Source organism: Canis lupus, chromosome 1 (assembly GCF_003254725.2).
Source record: "Canis lupus dingo isolate Sandy chromosome 1, ASM325472v2, whole genome shotgun sequence".
Classification (NCBI taxonomy): domain Eukaryota; kingdom Metazoa; phylum Chordata; class Mammalia; order Carnivora; family Canidae; genus Canis; species Canis lupus.
The window spans coordinates 16,455,764-16,476,749 of NC_064243.1; the positions used below are offsets into that span (position 1 = coordinate 16,455,764).

The following is a 20,986-nucleotide window of genomic DNA, read 5'->3' on the forward strand; positions in this document are numbered from 1 at the left end:
AGAATTGACCGAATTAACCGCTAGTCAACTCTTCAAACATAAAAAAAAAAAAAAAAAAAGATTTTATTTATTTATTCATAGAGACACAGAGAGAGAGAGAGAGAGAGGCAGGACACAGGCAGAGGGAGAAGAAGACACCATGCAGAGAGCCTGACGTGGGACTCGATCCCAGGTTCTCCAGGATCAGGCCGCTACGCCACCGGGGCTGCCCCTCTTCAAACACTTCTAAACTATGATTTGATTTGGGGCGCCTGGGTGGCTCAGTGGATTAGGCGACCGACTCTTGGTTTTGGCTCAGGTCATGATGTCGGGGTTGTGACAATGAGCCCCACAGAAGGCTCGGGCTCAGCAGAGGATCTGCTTGTGTCTCTCTCTCTGCCTTGCCTCCCCCCTGCCCCCCACACGGATTCTCTCTCAAACAAATAAACTCTTAACAACCATGAGTTGATTTAAAATATATAAAAGTCAGACAGGCACAGTACTCAGAAGCACAGATTCTCCAAATTTATACCATGTATACACATTCTCATTTCTAGCAACTGTTCATGGATTTGACTTACCCAGAGTCTTAGTCACGCCTAACATCTTATTCAAGCACAATGGTAATGACACAAGAGTCAGTTCTGCTACTTAATCTTTTCTATGACAGAATGTCTCTACCCTTGGCCATTTATTTCACAAACTAGCTCTTACAGAAACAAATTAGAGCTGACAGGGTGGATGGCCCACCATAACTGCATCAAATTTTTGAAGAAAAACAATTAAAATGATATTAGCTATCATGTAGGATCTCTGATGCTACAGGCACGTTAAATATCTCATTAACTCTTTTCAACAATCCTACAAGTTGGAGATTGAGGTTTCTCTGTTATCTATGGATAAAATGGGTCTCAGGGTCTCAGGAAAGTTTCACAATTTGTTCAGGGTCACAGAGGTTGTAAGCTGGACTTCAAACCTAAGTAAATCCAATTTTTAAGTCCAATTTCTTCCCATTTCCTGATGCTATTCCTATCCATTTTTAAAAGAAGGAGGTAAATACATTTTCCCTCTCATATCCAGAGGGAATGAGAAAGCCATTGGGCTTTCCCTGGTTCTCATATCCCTCGGGTATGAGAGGGAAAATATATTTTAATTACAGATCATAGTAAGCACTGGAGCTCTGCTAGCATGGGTAATATCGTATCTTTAGTTCACTAAGGTATCCCAAAGGACATCTTGGCTCAGATTGGAAATCTTTTATGGTTAACATTCTTATTATCTGTCAAATTGACTTAATACCATTGAGCTCAGTATCTCGTAGTTCTCAATAAATGTTAAATAAGAAGTCTTACCCAGGGTAGCCCCGGTGGCTCAGCGGTTTAGTGCAGCCTTCAGACCAGGGCATGCTCCTGGAGACCTAGGATCGAGTCCCATGTCGGGCTCCCTTCGTGGAGCCTGTTTCTCCCTCTGCCTGTGTCTCTGCCTCTCTCTCTGTGTGTCTCTCATGAATAAATAAATAACATTAAAAAAAAAAAGTCTTACCCAGATGGAGTTAAGGGGTATAAACAGAGTTAGCTCTACAACAATAAAGCACAGAAGTTGTGTATTGCCATGGCTGACACTCAAAGGAGCTCATTCATCCTGAGATAATTCTAATGCCATTTGCTCGACCAGAGATCACATAGTATGGGCCAGTGGTCCCACCTCTAGTGTTAGCCCCTTATCCTGCCTTGCTTATGCTTGTGGGGAGAGATGGGGCCATCCCAGCCACATGTCCTGCAGTTTCCATTGTTCCAGAAGGAGCCCCATGAGTGGTATTAGAATACAACTTCTAGGAATCCTGGGCTTGATCCTACAGCTCTGACAGGTCAAGGGGACTGCCAATCCTCATTGTTTCAACAAGCTCCTCCTTTGGGAGAAACCTCAGGCGGGGACTCAGTGTGTGTGTGCGCGCATGTGTGCATGCACCAGCATGCGAATGCACATTTGAACTTTCAAAAATGCAACATCCAAAGCAGATGAACAAGTTTTCTTAATTTTTTAAAAAAGATTTTATGTATTTATCCATGAGAGAGAGAGAGGCAGAGGGAGAAGCAGGCTCTTCGCAGGGAGCCCAATGCAGGACTGGACCCCAGGACCCCAGGATCACACCCTGAGCGGAAGGCTGACACTCAACTGCTGAGCCACCCAGGCACCCCAGTTTTCTTAATTTTTTTGAGACATTCAACCACATAACAAGAAAGTTCTCTCCCTTTTTATTGTTTGTACATTTCTCTTTTAGCAGCCAATGTACATACAGGCTAACCTTTTAAAATTGGCTTTCTTTCAAAGTTTGGCAAAAATTGTGATGTGGAGCTGGACATAGGAATCAGATGTTTCTCCTTGTCCTTTAGGAAAAAATCCCAGAGACCCATAGCTTCAATGTATGTTCAGAGCTTGTGCAAGTTAAAACGAAGTCAGACTAAGCACAAAGACAGCATACACACCCCAAAACTAGGACTTTAAAATCCTTTTACTGTGTTAACATGTTTGAGTCTTCTTGCCCGGAGCATTTCTTCACAATGGCTTGGAGACCGGCACACTTGAACACTTTTCAAGGTGTAACTCTGTTTCTCTAAGCCAACCTGGCTGTATGGCAATCAAAACGGAAACTGAAGGAAAGGTATCAGGGCAACCTGTTTATTCTAGGGATATTATGTTGTATGGATATCGCTCAAATTCAGTAGGGACTCTACCCACACTTGTTGAGGCTTGTTTCTATGAAAAGAAGATCTTTACTTGACAGATGATTGTTGCTATATTTCAGGGAGACCAACAGGAAAACCTGTGATTTTTTTGGAACAATTTATATAGGCTTTTCCTTTACAACCACCTTGAATTTTATAACTGATCGTGGAATTATCTTGAATAGATGTCTGAGAATCCAAGAATTGATTCGTGATCTGCTTTAAGCACAACGTAGGACTTTCTGCAAGACGATCGTGCCAACTAACTTCATTTTGGCTTCCTTTTATTATTTATCCTGACTTTCCTTTGCCTTAATTGCTGTATCTAATCTTGCTCTTTTCTATATAGAATATATACTCTCCATAATGCACATAATATAGAGAAATAGACACACTGTAAAATAGTATGTTTTTGCCGCCAAAAATACTTTTTTATGAAAAGGAAAAATTTAAACAAACAAATGAAATGAAATGAATCGTGCCCTCAACCAGTAGTGTTCTGTTTCTTAATTTATCTTTTTAATGGATCACTTTTTTCTACATGTTGATTTTGTCCAAACAAGTTATTGGAGTCCCTTAAAAATGAGTGGAAGAGGCCTTTGGTCTCATTTAGAAGAGTCTTCTCTGCCCTATGGCCTAGTTTTACTTCTCTTTCCCCCTTTCACTTTGCTTTTTGCATGCCCGCCTCTAGATTCTCCGGTCAGCCAATCTCCTTCGGCAGTGCCCCCTACACTCAATCTCCAGTCCACCAGGGAGTCTAACCTAGAACTGAATGTGCACATTAATGCCCTAGGCACAGCCCCATGTCCTGAGGATATGGTAAATTGTGTAACAATCCACTCTCTGGTTTGTTTCAGGGAAGCTGACAGGTCTATATGGAAAACATCACAGAGAGTGGTATGCTGAAAAGAAATAATCATACAGAGCCTCCCCTGAGGAGCATTTAGGTCCGTATCATTAATCTTTGGTGCTCTCCTATGAAAGAGGCAGTAGGTGAGCCCTCTCATGCAACGTTTTATAAATGAGGGAATGGGGCAGATCAGTGGGGGCAAGCCGGGGAGTGGGGAGCTCCTGCATGGTGGGGGAGGGAGTGAGGGTGCCAGGAAAGGAAACCAATGACCCTGGAGGTCCCTACCACACTCAGACTCCTTCTGACATCTCCCATTCGGGCTGCAGCCTGAGCAAATACAGGTTTTATCGTTTGCAAGAGTGTTTAACTTTTCGGGGGAATCATATCCATACAAGGCCATTACAACTCCTTATGCTTGGTTGTATTCTCCAGCCCAATCGCCCCCCCCCCAAATGTCGCGCTCTCAGTAGCCACCAAAGAGTTTAAATTCCAGGCCTCCAGGCAAAGTTTTTCTGGGGGGGGGGGGTCTCTCTGCTTCAGCTCACCTCTTCCAGGAATGTTCTGACCACCCACTCTTGGGATTTCTTCCCCAGGCAAACCTGAGGTGATTGCCCGGCCCCAGCACATTCTCTGATGCCTCATTGTCATACGTGTTCAGTGTACTGAGCTGAAAATAAGGTGGCGGCAAAGTTGGCTTTGTCCCCAATCTTCTGCTACACAGCTGTGCGTAATGGGCATGGTTCTGCTTTTACCATTTTGCAGCCTGGATTACTTTCTCTGCCAAGCTGCGGGTCTCCATATGTGGCTTATTAACCGTTCACATGAAAGTGATAACTAATCTCCTTCGCCATTCTATTATTTGGAGAACTAACATCCACGATGCAACAGCAAAAAAACAAAACAAGTAAAAATGAGAAAAAAAGATAGCAAGACATCAAAATAGAATCATTGGTAATAAAATAAAAACAGAAACTCCTACGGGATAGTGTCTTTCCTGCAAGATAGAGACTAAGCAGGTTTGTGGTACAATCTAAAGTAATATAATTTTTGTAAGTTCCAGGATGCTTTTATTTTTCAACGTGCTTAGAGAGGTATCTCTTTAGAAGCCCCCCCCCCAAAAAAAATAGAAGCCCAAACAACTGTTGTGAAACAAACTTCTATTTATCCAGAAAGCAGAAAGCTAGAAAGTTAAAACTGAAAATTCTGTGCAATCATTACATTAAAATAACAGTAATGACTGCTGGGCACTCAAGCCATGGGGGACACTGCAAAAAATACTTTATATGCACTACCTCGTTTAGTACTCATAACACAGACGAGAGAGGTTTCCCCATTTGGCAGATGAGAAAAAAATAAGTCTCAGAAAGGTTACGTGACTTGCCCAAAGTTACACAGCTAGTAAGCCACACAGTCTGGATTTGAACCCAGGTTTTGTTCTATTCCTGACTCCGTGATCATCATTCTTGGGTATTGCAGGCTTCTAAAGTGTCTTCTGAATTGCTACGTGAAAATTTACTCCTTGTGTGTAGCACCATATTTTTCATTTTATTTCAATTCAATTTGCCAACATATAGTAAAACACCCAGTGCTCATCTCATCACCTGGCCTGCTTAATGCCCACTATCCCTCCACCCACCTCCCCTTCTGCAACCCTTTGCTTCCCAGGCATCCTATTTTAGTATCAAGTCTGTTTTACGGTCTGCGGAGTCTGCATAAGCTTTGTAGAAAGAGAGAGAGAGAGAAAAAAAAGAAACCAAAAACCAAAAAACACCACCTCACTGAATGAAGAAATCCGACTTCTAGTTTCAAGGGATAGTGTATCAAATGAAATCATGAATGTGAAAAACCTTTGGAAACTATAAAAGCATTCTGCGGAGGGGGGAGACTGCCACTGCTCTTAAAAACGTCAAGCTGGGGACGCCCGGGTGGCTCAGCGGTTGAGCACCTGCCTTCCCCCAGGGCATGACCCCGGGGTCCTGGGATCGAGTCCCCCGTCGGGCTCCCCGCAGGGAGCCTGCTTCTCCCTCTGCCTGTGTCTCTGCCTCTCTCTCCCTTTCTGTCTCTCGTGAATAAATAAAATCTTTTTTTAAAGAAAGTCCAGCTGTATGCGCTATGCGCGGCAATTCTCAGGTGACCAGGATATTCTGCATCCAAGCACCTGCTTACACCGCTAAGTCGGGAACAAGCGACCTTTCGCCTGGTCCCGGCGGCTGCAGAACCGCGCGGGTGTTAGGAGTCAGGGGCCATGACCGCCTCGTGCGCTTCCGAGTCGTTTCTGGGCCACGGCCACGGCCACGGCCACTCACTCGCCTGGCGAGGGGGGGGGTCGGGGGGAGGCGCGCGGAGGCGCCCCAGGCCTGCCCCGACCTGTGTCCCCAGCTGCCCCTTGCCAGGCACAGAAGCCCCGGACGCGCAGCGGCGTTAAGATGCGGAGGCAGGATGAATCCCAGCGGGGTCAGCGCCCGCGGAGCGCATTTCCCGGCCCCGCCCGAGGTGTTCCCGGTGCCCGCAGACGCGGGCGGGCTGCCCTAAGCAGCGGCGGGCGGAGGTCAAGGACCCGCCCCCGCGTCTCACCTGCTCCCAGGAGTTTCCAGCGCTCACGTGCGGGGGCTCACGTGGCGCGGAGCCTGCGTGGAAGCCGCTCAGGGCAAGAGCATCTAAGAGGTGCTCCCCCCAACCGCTCTGCGCTTGTCCCCCGCCTGCAGCTTGGAGGGAAGCGGCGGCTTGGCCAACACATGCAGCAACTAGGGAACCTGGAGGTTTTAGGGACCCCAGGTGGCTTCGCCCTGTAAGGTCGAGCCGTCTCGGGGCGTGGGAGGGCCGCGGGGGAGAAGCGCCCGGGGGCCGGGGGGTCGGGGGGGCACGCGGAGGCGCCCCAGGCCTGCCCCGACCTTCAGGAGGGACCTGACGCCAGGGAGGAAGCCGGTTAACCCCGGGGCTCCGCTCCCTCCCTCCCTCTCCGCGGCGCGCGAGCCGGCAGCTCCTCCTCCCCGCCCCTCCCCCCGCGGAGCTAGCCCGGGGCAAGATGCGCGGCCGCCGGCCCCCCCACCCCGCGCGGGAAGAGGCGAGCGGGGAGGGCGCGGCCCCAAGCGGAGCGCGGCGAGCGCGTGGGTCCCGAGCGCGCGTCCCGAGCGAGGAGCCCGGCACCGCCGGCGACCCGCCTCCCAGCCCGTCGTCGGCCTTGGCGCCCCCCGACCCCCCCCCCCAGCTCCCCGACACCCCGCCCGGTGCCTCGCGCAGGTGGCGCGGACGCCCCTGCCCCCCGGCGCCCCCTGCCGGCGAGAGGGCGGCGGCCGCGGCGGAGCAGCGGGGCGCGGGCGGCGAGAGGGCTGCGGCGGCGCCGGGAGGAAGCCGGGAGCCTCCCCGATGGTGCCGCCGCCTCCGAGGCGGGGAGGGGCGGCCAGGGGGCGGCTGCGCGGGAGCCTGGGGCCGCTGCTGCTGCTCCTGGCGCTGGGACACACGTGGAGCTTCCGAGAGGAGCCCGAGGACGGCGACAGGTAAGCGCGGCCGGCGCCCGCTCGGTGCGCGCCTGGCTCGCGGGGTGCGGGCGGCCCCCGGCAGCACCCCTGCCCCCCCGGCAGCACCCCTGCTCCCCCGCAGCACCCCGGGCCCCCCTGCAGCACCCCGGGCCCCCCTGCAGCACCCCGGGCCCCCGGCAGCACCCCGGCACGGGCTGGGCGCTCGACTGCGCGGGGCGGCTCTAAACTCCGCGCCCCGCCCGGGCCCCCATCGGTGGGTCGAAGCTCTCGGGCACCCCCCGCCCCCGCCCGGGGACCCGCGCCCGCCGACCCCCCCCCCCCCCGCGGGGCGCAGCCCCCGCCGCCCTCGCGCCCGGCCCTCCGCTCCCCCGCGGCCGCCCCGCCAAGTGGCCGCCGCGCCTGTCGTCCTAGGGAGCTCTGCTCGGAGAACAAGATCGCCACGACCAGGTACCCGTGTCTGAAGCCCTCGGGGGAGCTCACCACGTGTTTCAGGTAAGCCTCCGGGCTCCGCCGAGCCGCCGCCGCGCACCCCGCCTCGCTGGGGAGGAGGCTCCGCAGAGGACAGGCTCGCAGGCGCGCTGGGCGGCGCGGGGAGCCCCTGGGTGCAGCCCCCCTGCCGGGGCTCTGGGTGCGGAGCAAGGACGGGCGGCCAGGCGTGCACCCAGGCTTCGCGCCCCAAGCAAGACCCCCGGGGCGCTTGCCGCTTCCTGGGATACTTGGCGAGGAGGAGAGGAGGAGGCTGAAAGTCTATACAGAAAGTGGGTTATTGGATTGTGGGTGTAGACCGTGCACCGTAGGGAAGACGGTTGGAGGTGTTTGCATTTGGTTTCGAAAACAAAGTTGACAAATACTTGGTCCTTGACTATCTTGACCTTCTGCGGGGACAGAGTGTAACACACTCACGGCCTCCGTGGGCACGAGGATGGAGGTGGTTTGTGGGCTGTGGACGCGGTTGTGTTGACCCCGGGGAGGAAAGCATGTGGAGTTTGTTGAGCCCCAAGGAGAGTAATTCCTGAAAGGGCAGTCCGCAGAGCACCTGGGTGCTCCTTAAAATCACCCCTAACTCAGGCTGGGGGATCTGTAGGGTTGAAAATGCCTCCCAGGTGGTTCTTATTCTCAACAACAAAAAAAAGTTACTGTTCCCTGCTTGCAAACCCTCCGGAGGTGAGGGGCGATTTGTTCACACCGCACAGTTCTTGGCTTCTGGTCCAGTGCTTTCCCTGGACCCATAAACACAAATTGCTTTTTAAAGGTACCATGTAAGATACGGGGAATCACAAAGTCATGCCAGACTGTTTGAGAGTCCTATGCTCTGGGGTGCCAGGATAAATGTTGGGTAGTACCAGGTAACACGGCAATCCCCAGAAGTGAATTTGGGGAAGAAAAAAATTAAAAAGATCTACTCTGACTAATGTTGTAACAGATGAATCCATCACCATGCTTGCAGAGCCGCAGAAATGTCAGCTCACATGCTCAAAGGTTCGGATATAAGTGGTTCCAGGGCTGGTGAGCTTGTGGTGCAAAAACCAGTAATCAGTTCCATTGCATGCCATGCTCTCAAATCTGCTGTTGGCGGTGGAATGACCACCATCCTTTAAGGGGGGCAATGCTGCTTGGGCTTGGGAGGGGTTGTCTTCTCCAGGACATGGGTGGTGGACACGGAACAAATGTGCGGGGGCCAGGTGGGGGGAGTGTGTTCAGTTAACCTGAAGGCAGCAGGCAACATTTACCTGAAGGCGGGAAGAGGTTAACTTGGGTGAGCAAGGGCCTCCAGCAGGTTGAAGTGACTGCCTCCCTGGTGCTAGTCCTGTGTTATCCGCATGACCACGGTATTAGGACATGTTGTTTGCTTATCATCCTAGCACAAAGCCTCTAACTTCATGGGGAACGTGTCCCTGAGATGGTTTACTCATTTGTTCAGTCCCTGAAGGTCAAATTGTACATAAATCAGTGGCACTTGCAGAATGCATGTCCAATTTCCAGAAACCGCTGGTGCCTGATGAGTGTTCTAAGTTGACTCTGTCAAACCGTTACCCTCTTCCCTAGATTTTTTTTTTTTTTTTTTTGAAAACTGGTGGGGGTTTTGGGTTTTGTTTTACACGAAGACTCAAGAGCTACCATTAGGGTCTTGATAAGTGTTCTTATTAACAGCTGTCCAAAGGAAGCTTGAGAACTAACAAGGATAATTTTGCACCATGGGAAAGTAAGGAATTTTGTTTAGGGGAGTGAGTGGAATGGGAAGGGGGGTGTTTCAGCTGGGGAAAATGGGCATTGGTCCCTGTGAATGTCTTCTGGTTTCATTACTTCCTTGGTGGACGTCCAGAGTCCTGTGCATACTCCATTGGCTATACAAAATTTTCACAGCCTAGTAATTTCCTCAAGACCAAGTTGGTTGGCAGTTGCTGCGCCTGTTTGCTCATGAACCCCAGGAATGAGGGATTGTTTGGTTTGTGAATTGATCATCCAGCCCCTGTAGACTCTTGTTCGCTCCACATGTGATCTGGAAGCCAGCACCAGCATCCTCTAAAAGCTTGCTTAGGGTCTCCAGGCCTATTGCAGATCTCTCGAATCAGAGCCTGGGTGTTAATGCGATGTCCACTAAAGGCGGAGTGCTTGTATAGAAACTGTCCATCTGGTCGCCGCATGAACCCATGGTAAATCCTTAGAGGGGCGCAGAGGCTTCTGCAGATTCCCGAGTTACTCCTACCACGTTAACCAAAAACGAAAAGAACCAGCCCTCGATGAGACCAGACTCCCCAACTCCTGGGTGACCCTTAATGAAACTTAAGTACAGTAGCAGAGCTGCTTGGGAAACTGCCAGATGGCCCCACTTTCCCCACTGGGCCTTTGAACAGTTCTTAGCGCAAGCGAGAACTGCAGAAGTCCCTTCAGAACTTGTTAAATGATTTTGTGACTTTAAAAAAAGGATGAGTTTAAGAGTCTTAAAAAAAAAAAATGGATGTGCTTACTCCTACTGTGTTCATGGTAGTATTAATTTGATCTGTTATTCCTGAAAGGATATGGAGATGAAAATAAGAGAGGTGGGTTCAGAAGGATTGTTCTGGACCCCTCCCCGTCACCTCTGTACACTTTGTTTCACGTAGTGTCACCTAAGCACCTTTCCACGTTCGCCTTTCCTATAACAACCTGAGGACTTTATACTCGGCATCGTTCTGTGCACTTCAAGTACATTATCTCTAATCCTCTAAAGCCGCTCTTGCGTTGGTATTTCAGTTTTACGGGGGAAGAACCAAAACCCCAGGATTAAGTAAAGTTGGTGAGGGTCACAAAGTTAATACACGTGGGGAGCTAAGCTTCAAACCCAGGTTTATCTGACTTCAGAGTCTGGGCCCAGGCCCTTTCATCATCCCAGAGGTGTCTACAAAGGCAGAACTTTCAAGATCCTGGGATCTAAGGAAGATCGTTAACGCAGATGGCGGTAAATTCAAAAGACAGTTTGATGATAAACTCCAACACTGTCCGTGACCAGTGGGTTACCACTATCCTTGAGCTCCATCTAAAGCAACTGGCTTCATATTATCCGGTCATACACAAAATTGGTTCATATGTGTATAGTTTTCATTTTTTAAAGACTGAGGCAGAGACCCAGGCAGAGGGAGAAGCAGGCTCTCTGCAGGGAGCCCGACGTGGGACTCAATCTGGGAGTCTAGGACCACACCCTGGGGCGAATGCAGGTGCCAAACTGCTGAGCCACTCAGGGGTCCCCAATTTTCCTCTCTTGAAGGATTTCCTCTTAATCACAGAGTCTGTCTGTAGAGACCCTCTACTCCAACATGCATTGGGCCAAGTGCCCAAACTTTGACAAATACTTGAGTGAATGCCGGTGACCCCCTTAACAAGCTTAGGGTACGTATTGCTCAGCCTTATAATCTGATGCAGGGTGTACTTCTTTACTAGTAAAGAATTCAGAGAATGGAGTGTTAAGACTGTTATAGCCAAACTAAGCATATAAACTGATCAGGGTGTTATGCTCTCGTGGCTGTTAGTTTTTCCTGAGACCATGTGGTTTTGAACAAGAGGTTCATGTTTACCTTTTATTCATTGGGTGTATCAGTAAAATGACACGTCAAAGGCTTCTTAAAAATGAAAGTATACATTGTGTAGGAAGTGTCCAGAAAATCCAATCTTTTTTTTTTTTTAAAGATTTTATTTATTCATGAGAGACACAGAGAAGCAGAGACACAGGCAGAGGGAGAAGCAGGCTCCATGCAGGGAGTCCGATGTGGGACTTGATCCTGGGACTTCGGGATCACGCCCTGAGCCAAAGGCAGATGCTCAACTGCTGAATCACCCAGGAGTCCCAAAATCCAATCTTTGAAGCAGTGTGCAGTAAACATCCTAACTTTCCTGACCCCAGTAAAGCTTTATTGAGCATCTATGATGAGCTTAAAATAGCCTTAAATTGCACATAGAAAAGTTCCTGTGTCTGTTCTGTTTATAGACCTGATTTCTTTAGAGTAAGACCTTTGAAACCAGTACACAAATAGATGATCTAGTCCAAATAGTTCATACAGTACTGTCCATGATGGGGGGGGAGGGGGGCGGAGGGAAGAGATTAGAAGCAGCTAGAAATGGCTTTCTGGGCAAGAGAAAAATCCATTCTCCAACACAGTGTTAGGTGTTAAAATTGTGTTGGTTGTGACTTCCGTTCTGTGGGTCATGGGCTGCGGTGGCCCATAACTGCCCCCACAGCAGCACGTGTCTGTCCCTCTGGGTCTCATCAGATACTGCTCTTTGAATCCTGCCCTTATGGGACACAGTGACCTAAGGATGCAGAAACTCCCACTTTTCCGTAATACAAGTGCTGCTGAATCCTGTTAAGATATGGTGGTTAACGTGCTATTTCTGCAAATGTGTTTCTTGTTCTCCAAATCCCGAATATAGTCACTTAGAGCAGTACTACCAGCTACCCTAGCTGAGGCCACATTGGAGGGAAGGCTGTATTATCTGGCAGGTCAGAGTTCCTGCAAAGGGCTCAGAGGTCGAAACCTGTGCAGTAATAGAAACCAGTCCCAGCTTGACGACGTTGTTTTTGTGACTTTGATCTTAATCTACTTCAGTGGTCTCCTTTGTAAAACGAAGACCCTGTTTAGTACTGAAGTTATAGGGTTATGATGAAGGATTGAATGAGCTGATACGCACAGAAAGTGATGAATATTACCCTGTTGAGCCTCCCCAAGTCTGGCATGTTGGGTGCACGTAGTAAGTCCTCAGTGGATGCTCATTTGAGTTTTGGACATCAGGGAAGAAATTTTTGAAAAAGCCAGTTCAGACCACAGCCAGAAACAGGGTGTTCATACACCACTGCATGCACCGGTTTTTAGATGCCTTTTCGAATGTAAGAAAGCCTAGAAATCCAGAGCCTCCAGAAAAATCACAAAAAGCGGGTCTTTTTCTTGCTTCCTGGCTACCTAAGGTACCCTACTCGTGTGACCGTAAGAGCACGCGGAAGGCTTAGTGTACCCCATTTTAAAGGGTCTTAGAAGTTCGTCCTTTTCCTGAAGTCATGGAGGGTGGTGTTGGCAGGTAAGACTAGCAAGCAGACCCTCCTGTCTGCCTCCCCATCCTGCAGCTGGCAAAGCTCAGAAGCGGCAGGGGGTGGAGGTGGGGCGCTGTGGATTATGGGTGGCTCAGGGCATGCTGCTCCATTTCAGAAAGTATCTTCATGAGTGTCCATCTCCTAAAGAGGAGAACCTAGCTGGTATGAAAAGAAGGCAGGAGATGGGTAGAGGTGGTTTGTGCAGAACTGTCTAAATCACAGACACGTTTGCAGGCAGCCTCAGTTTCGCTGGGTTAGACCCTCTGTGCCACGGGATGGTTGGCCTACTGAGGGTGTGGAGCATCTGTCTCCTGGTCCATGGCCATCCCCTCAGACGCCAGCCTCAGGCCTGGACATACTCCATATGTTGTCAAAAGACTGAATGAACGTTACAAGTGAGTGAAAGTTGACCTCAGTCTATGGGGCTTTCTAGAAGGGCTGTTGCTCTATCTACATATGCCTCCTTTTCTAGCTGAGAGATGGGCTTTCTTTGGAAACAGATCCCCTGTGCTGCTATGAGGTGCTATCCTGGTCTTCATCTGCTTCTCCGCTTGCCCTGCTAGTGTGTTACAGGTGCTGATTGTGGCAGCCACAACCTGTGTCCTGAACTTGCTACTGTAACACCTGAAGAGGACACAGGTGTTCCTGCCTGTGTTAAATGCCCTGTGGACTCTGGCTTTGAAATGGGGGGATTGGGGATCCCTGGGTGGCGCAGTGGTTTAGCGCCTGCCTTTGGCCCAGGGCGCGATCCTGGAGACCTGGGATCGAATCCCACGTCAGGCTCCCGGTGCATGGAGCCTGCTTCTCCCTCTGCCTATGTCTCTGCCTCTCTCTCTCTCTCTCTGTGTGTGTGTGTGTGTGTGTGACTATCATAAATAAATAAAAATTAAAAAAAAAAAGAAATGGGGGGATTACAGCTTTAAAGGGGATCCTGCTCCCTCCCCCGCCTATCTTCAACTGATGAACAGGTGCTGGAGGAGGAGGAGGGCGTGGAGGTGGAAGGTGTTGGCCAGGGCGGGGTTCTGTATCACTTTTCACTCATTCTTAGAGAAACAACCCAAAGTGGTAGGAAACTGAGTTCGCCCTCAGAAGGCTGTGGTTTCCCTGGAGTACCCTCTTTAGGTGGGTCCAGTTGCTTCGTTCATTGTCCTTAAAGTCATTGATGCCTGACTTTCCTATATTAACTTCCTCTTTTCTAAGTGAAGCTGCTGCATGGGTGCGCCCGGAAAAAGCCAATGCACTCTTTTATTCTAGAATACCCTATCTTCTCCCGAGAAAGTTTGCATTTCAATCAGTACTTTCCGTGTCAGTGGGTTCAGCTTCTCCAGACCTACTGCCCCCTGCTCAGCAGGACCCTGCTGCTTTTGTGAGAGAGGGTCTGCCTTTTGCTGAGTATCCAGAGAACAAAGGTCTCTGTTGTTTATGGCTTTTCTCTAGGGATGAAAACATAAACAACTATAACCTCAGCTTCTCCAGCTCGGTTCTTTTCCACGAAGCCATTTACTAGTGTTAAAGCTTTACCAACAACTTGGGTTCACTTATTCAGCAGATGACTTGTGAGTTACCATGTGCCAAGCCCAGTTCGAGGGACTTAGGATACAACTGCGTGAAAGGCAGAAGAAGAAAAAAAAACCCAACCTCTAGAACTTACAGATCTTAATTCAGTTCATTTTCTAGTAAAGGAATTTTGAGTCAACGATCTCTTTGGGGACATTTTTTTAAGAGTTCTTGCAGGCACACATCTGAGTTAAGGTCACATTTTGGGGGCTTGGAGCTTGAAATTTCCTAAGGCCCAGCTGTCTCCTATCAGCAAAAGAAACCCGCTGAGCCAGGGGCGCAGGAACTCAGGCCCGGTGGTAACCCAAGTTTTGTCCTGCAGAGGTGTTAGCGAGAAAAATCAACGTGTGCCCCAAGTCTCTCAAGAATCACTGGAATGTGAAAGCATTACAAAGAAGTGAATTCTCTGGCTGTTTGCCCCGTGAGGTGGATGGCTTCCTCAGAACTGGCCCACTAGAAACACCCAGTCCACCTCTGCTTGTTCCACTCTCCTGTTTTCCAACTGTACCTTTAAACAGGCTGTTCTAGGGAGGCCTGCCCTTCCACATTCCTTCACTCTCCTAGTCCATTCTAGATCATGGTGATTGTATCTGAACCTTCTGGACAGTCTCCCTCCTGAGACACAGGTAGGGGGTGGAGCAGTGGTATGAGGTCTACGTATTTAATCCCCTTTGAGCAAAGCAGCACATCTTTCCAGCTTCAAGCCAAAAGCACAAGTGATCACTTGCACACACAAATGCACTGCCTTGTTCAGTGCAGCAGAACGGGAGCTAGATCATCTCTGCATACCCGGTAGGATTTCAGAAAGGTGGATTGCATCTGCTGTCAGCCTTTATCTCTGTTCTCAGCCTTTCTCGGCTGTGCCTGTGGAAGGTTCCGTGTTTGCCCTCCTGGGGTGAAGCTCTGCAGCCTCCAGCTTCTGGGAGCAGCAGGGGGCAGCTGTCAGCCTAGCAGCTGCTGGTAGAGAGAGGATGGAAGGCCGGAGGGTTCTCTGCTCTAGGATCTGACTCTGGGAGCTTGGTATAGAGCAGGAATTGGCAAAATAGGGCCCACAGCATGTTTTTACACGACTTACAATCTAAGAATGCCACTTAGATCTTTAAAGGGTTAAAAAAAAAAAAAACCTGCACAGCAAAGACCTCATTTGGCCCCCAAAGCCTCAGATCTTTACCATCTGGCCCTATGTACAGAGTTTGCCAACTTCTGGAGAGTGCTCTCCCCCCACCCCCACTCACACCCTCAAGTAGGCTCTGTGCCCATTATGGGGCTGGAACTCCCAACCCTGGGATCAAGACCTGAGCTGAGTTCAAGAGTCAGACACTTAACAGACTGAGCCTCTTTCGAGCGTCCTCTTAACACGAAGACCAAGAGTGGGGTTCTCCATACCTAACCTTGTCTACAGATGGAAGTTCTCAGGAAGGTGATTTGGAGGGTGTTTCGTTTCATCTTTAGGTCCTTGCCTTCATGTTGCCTTATGGCATTTGCATCGCTTGGCCTTGAGTGTCTTTGAGACTTGGTTTCCTGATCTCAGGGATCGGTTGTTATTAAGCTGGATCTTCCCCGCCCAGTCATCATCCCCAAATGGTCCTATAAATAGACCTAACTTGTCAGTGTTCTTAAGCTGACTATTTGCAAGTAGTTAAGTACTAACTTCTGCTTTTCTTCATGTTCCGAAGACCAGGTATCCTGTGCCAGTTGAGTACTCCCTGGATTGCCTTGGCTGATCTTCCCCTCCCCAGCCCCTCATTCCTTACTTTAATTCCTGATCTGCATATTGATCATCCCATGCTTTGTTGACTCAAAGCTGCCTCTCTGTGAGTTTGTTCTGAATATCTATGGTGGAAAACGTCACATTCAAAAATCCAAGGAGGGTGCCTTTTTGAGAGACATGCATCAAAGTCCCTTTCAATGGAGGATACTCTTTTAAACAATTTTATTTATTCATTTGAGACTGATACAGAGAGTGTGAGCAGGGGGAGAGGTAGAGGGAGGAGCAGATTCCTGGCTGAGCAGGGAGCCTGATGCAAGGCTCCATCCCAGGACCTTGAGATCATGACCTGAGCAGAAGGCAGATGCTTGACCATCTGAGCCACCCAGGCACCCCACCATCGGAGGGTACTCTAAATCAGTTGCGACATCATGCTTGTCCTTCTATGGCTAAAAGGTGTTACACGGTTTCTCAGTTCCACTGAGTAACTGTGTCAGTATTTAAATCTTTTGAATTTAAATTCTGCAGTGCCTTTTTTAAAGAATGTCAACCCTTTTGTTCTTATAAATCTGAGCATAGGGAAGAAAGTGGTAAAGGAAAGCACTAAAATATTTTAAGGTGAGAAAAGCAAAACCAAATGGCATTTAGAGGAAAGGAGGGAAATGTTGGGATACACCGCCTGACCTACTAGGAGAAAAGCAACGGGGCATGGAAAAGAGGGAAAAGGTTTAAAAACTTGATAAGGAACAGAACATCCTATGGAGATAAAGCTGGGTAGAGGAAAAGCTCCTACGAAACTCAGGTTGGAGCTTCCGACCTTGATAACAGCCAGTTTTCACAGATTCAACCAAACAGGGTAAAAGGGCACCTGAGCTAGGACAGGTTGACAGATCTCCAGACACCATTTTTGTGACCTATGTGTGCCCAGTACTACTTCCCAGGAGGTCAGGCTGTCTAAAAGCCCGGGCAGAGACGGTGCCATGGCTTGCCCTCCAGCTGTCGCTCTGCTCTCACTTGGCACTGCTCTCGGTAGCATGCCCGTGTTTTGTTTTGGCATTTTTCTGTAGTGAAATCGCTAGCAATTTTTATGGTGGAAAAATTGCATGGCCGAACAGAGGTTGCCTTCCTAGGAACCCACGAAGGCTGTTCCTTGGAAGCAAGTTTGTTTAAAAAATACCAGAACATAGTTCTGACACTGCCTGACAGGTTAGAAGAACCTAGAACGCAACATCAGTGAGATTTTTATCTGAGAAGTTGAAGGATTTTTTTTTTTTTTTGCAAATTCTATAAAAACTGATTTACTAATCTCCATAGGTTTGCTAGAGATCCCTCCTGCACGGTCTGGCCTAGCTGGGTGGATACAGGAAAAGAAGTTTTATGCCAGAACCTGGTACTTATGTGGAGGTCCCCTAACCAGGCACTGGTTTCTAGCTGGAACCCAGTGGAGGAGAGGGGGAGTTTAAAATATGAAAACCTGAGCTAACAACAGAAAACGGATGGCTACATTCCTCATGGGTGAGTCTTCACACAAGATCTCAAGGTCCCAGAGCAGGTGTATGGCAGAGCCAGGGTTCTAAGCTGGACTCTGTAGCCTGTGTTCTTAACCACTGGGCTCTTCCTATGGGCCGGAAAATTGTGGTTACCTTGCTTTCCTGTCAACCACAAATTAAAAGGAAGTAGAGGAGACTGGGACTTCTAGAAAACAGTATTGTCCATTCCGTAAATACTGAATGAAAATGTAGGTCAGACAAGTTATCAAAAGTAGACACACAGGGGCACCTGGGGGGCTCAGTTGCCTAAGCGCCTGACTCTTGGTTTCAGCTCAGGTCATGATCTCAGGGTTATGGGGTTCAGCCCCCAAGTCTACTTGGGATGCTCTCTCCCCCTCTGCAACTCCCCTGCCCCTGCACTCTCCTTCTCTAAAATCTTTTAAAACCCCACAAACCAAGCCCCCTGTGTTAGTTTGCTAGCACTGCCTAAACGACTTAGTCCTGGGTGGTTTAAACTATTTTCTGTTTCAAAAGCCAGAAGTCTGAGGTGAAGGTGTTGGGAGGGTTGACCCTTTCCGATGGGTCTATCAGGTTTATAGACTGTCTCCCTGTGTCTTCTCTCTTACATGTTTGATTTTTTTTTTTTTAAGATTTTATTCATCTAAGGACAAGTGAGGAGGAGGGTTAGAACAGGGAGAAAGGGACTCCCTGCTGAGCAGGGACTGACACAGGGCTCCATCCCAGGGCCCCAGGATCACAACCTGAGCTGAAGGCAGACTCTTAACTGAGCCACCCAGGTGCCCCTCTCATCTTCTAAGGGCAACCCTTCCTATTGGATTAGGGCCTGTTTGAATGACCACCTCTTAACTCCATGACCTCTTCAGGGCGCTTCTCTCTACATACAGTCATGCTCTGAGGTCCTGGGGTTAGAACTTTCAACTTCAGGAGGTCACAGTTCAGCTCATAACATCCTCTCCCCAATAAAATCCAGCCTGCACTGGGCTAAGTAAAGGGGATGTTTTATAGACACACCGTACTTTCCATGGGTATCCCTGTCCAGCAGGGGTGATCCTGAGAGATCCAATGAAACTAAAGTGCTGTTAGCAGTGCCAATGAAGGGAAAGGGTTAAACCAACTATAAAGTAACTAATGTCTCTGATGTTCACATCTGTAGAATCTCTAGGATGTCTGATGGAGGCCATAATCTGTTCTAGCCCTTACATCGAGACCTCAGTTGGGAATACAGGTGCGAAGGCACCACCCCAGATCTTTGGAAGCAGAATCTGCTTTTCAACGTGGTCCTTTAGGTATGCACGGTCCTGCTCACCACTACGTTGTTCCAGCATTTGCTTGCTCGAGGCTCTTTGCTTGCTATGTAAAGCCATAGACAGTGATTCATAGCCTGGACTGCGCCTCGGAATCACCTGGTGTGTTTAATTTTTAAATTTAGTTTAACATCTACTGTACTATTAGTTTCAGGGGTAGAATTTAGTGATTCATCAGTTGCATATAACACCCAATGTTCGTTCCATACATGCCCTCTTTAATGCTCATCACCTGGTAACCCCATCCCCCCCAACCCCTCCCCTCCAGTGACCCTCAATTTGTTCTCTAGAATTGAGTCTCTTATGGCTTGCCTCCCTCTGCTTTCATCTTATTTTTCTTCCCTTTCTTCTTATGTTCATCTATTTGTTTTCACATATGAGTGAAATGACATTGGTCTTTCTCTAATGCCTCTAGTTCTATCCGCATCACTACAAATGGCAAGATTTCATTCTTCTTGATGGCTGAGTAATCCACCGTGTATCACATTTTCATTAGTCAATGGACATCTGGGCTCTTTTCTGTATTCTAGCTGTTGTGGACATTGCTATAAACATTGGAGTATGTGTGCCCCTGAAATGAGTGTTAGAAAAAAAAACAAAACAACCTAGTGCCCCCATAGCACACGAGACCAGTCCCATCAGAAGCTCTGGAGGTGGGGACCTGGAACCAGGAATTTTTAAAGCTCCATGCATGATTCCAGTTTGGACCTAAGGCCAAAAAGCTTGGAGCAAAGGGCAAAAAAGGCAGCAAGCAGCCTGGCTCTTCACCTAGGGGACAAGTGGTTGCTTGTTTCTGTAGTCGTTAAGCCTGGGTCCTTGTGGTCTTTTGTAATTGCAGCAAGTCCTTCTGCTCCTCAACATGGAAACTTCTAGCTAAAGTTTGTGTTGGTGGACCATCCATCAGCCCGGAGTCTGTCTCCCTTGTCTGTTAGGTACTAGTCTTGGCATCTCCTTACCATTCCATGTGGGGTGATTTGAGGGAAGTTGGGAGTGATGATGTGGGTGGAGGTGGGAAGGGTAGGCTGGTCCTTATGAGGTCTCCTGTGTTTCCCAAGCCGAGTAGTTCGAAGTCCCAATGTGTAGATTCCATCACATTTCATTTCCTATTGCAGGCTCTCAGCTTGGTGTCTGGAGCTACTTAGTGACCTTTGGTGCATTTTCTTTCTTCAAATATATTCTGCTTTGTTGCTGCACCGCATGAACCTCCTCCCAAGATGTAAACATGGCTCAGCATATTATAAATGAAAGCTTTTCAGTGTCAAGCTGTGTTTTTCTTTCCTTGCAAGCATCAAATGCAAACAGTTTTTTTTCCATGTAGTGTGATAGGAAATCTGTGTGCTGGCAGAGATTCTGTTCCCATTCTAGCTTTAGCTTTCTTATCCGTTCACTCCTCTGATAACCGAAATTCTCAATCCCTAGCAAACAGGTTTTTTTTTTAATAGGTTTGTAATTAACATAAAATAATTATCTTAACATGAATTTACCAGATGGCCTTAAACCAAGTAGTCTCCAGATATATCTATATGGAAAGCATAGGCATGTACCCGTGTTGCTTTTTTTGAGTGACAGCAATTATGTTGATTAAATAGTAGGAAAAGAAATGATTATAAACAGGAAAAGCATTTCATGGATGGGATGTGATCGTGAGGTTCTCTACAGGGATTTCTTTGATTGGAGGCCGGCAAGACAAAGTGGCTCATAAGTGACCTCTGCATTTTGAAGTACGCCTTGAGTTTGACAGCGTAATGTGTGGCACCCTGTGAGAGAGGATGTAATAGGAACTGATATTTAAAATCTCAAGTGAAGGCATGAAAAGATCCCAACAAGTGACTCAGCACTCCTGCAACCCCACCACCTTCAAGTCTTTTCCCAGAGACCCCTAGTGTTTGGGAACCACATTTTCAGGTTCCAGCACAGATGAAAATTATTTGTGGAGGGCGCGTTGAGGTCAGTAACAAAGGCTGCTCAAGGCTGGAGGTGCCTCGCCCAGGAGGCCCTGGCGGTCCAGCCGCCACCTGCTGTCCTAGGGCAGGGAAGCGGTGTTGGCACACCTGGAACCACTTCTGGGTCGTGGGAGCAGGGAAGGGGCATGTGTGCATCTCTAGTGTGGACCTGTCCCCTCCCACCCCCAACCTTGTAGCTCTTAGCCATCGAGCTCTGTTCAGGCTGCCCCACCAAGTCCTGCCTCTTCAGTGAATCCTTTCTTGGCTGTTCCTAAAAACCTCATTTTCCCTGTGCATCCTTTACAATGACTGGTATCCTCTTAGGATGTCTACTTAGCCCTTCACTTACATACAGCTCGACTCTTGGGC

General features: G+C 48.8%; 1 protein-coding gene across 1 annotated transcript in view; it reads left to right on the top strand.

The window, feature by feature from the left end:
* Positions 1-6,861: 6,861 nt before the first annotated feature.
* CCBE1 (collagen and calcium binding EGF domains 1) overlaps positions 6,862-20,986 on the top strand; it is a 227,104-nt gene continuing 212,979 nt past the window's right edge. Inside the window, exons 1-2 of the mRNA XM_025422130.3 lie at positions 6,862-7,052; positions 7,446-7,526. Coding sequence (XP_025277915.1) covers positions 6,922-7,052; positions 7,446-7,526 — 212 coding nt within the window. The 5' untranslated portion in view covers positions 6,862-6,921. The remainder of the gene's footprint in view (positions 7,053-7,445; positions 7,527-20,986) is intronic.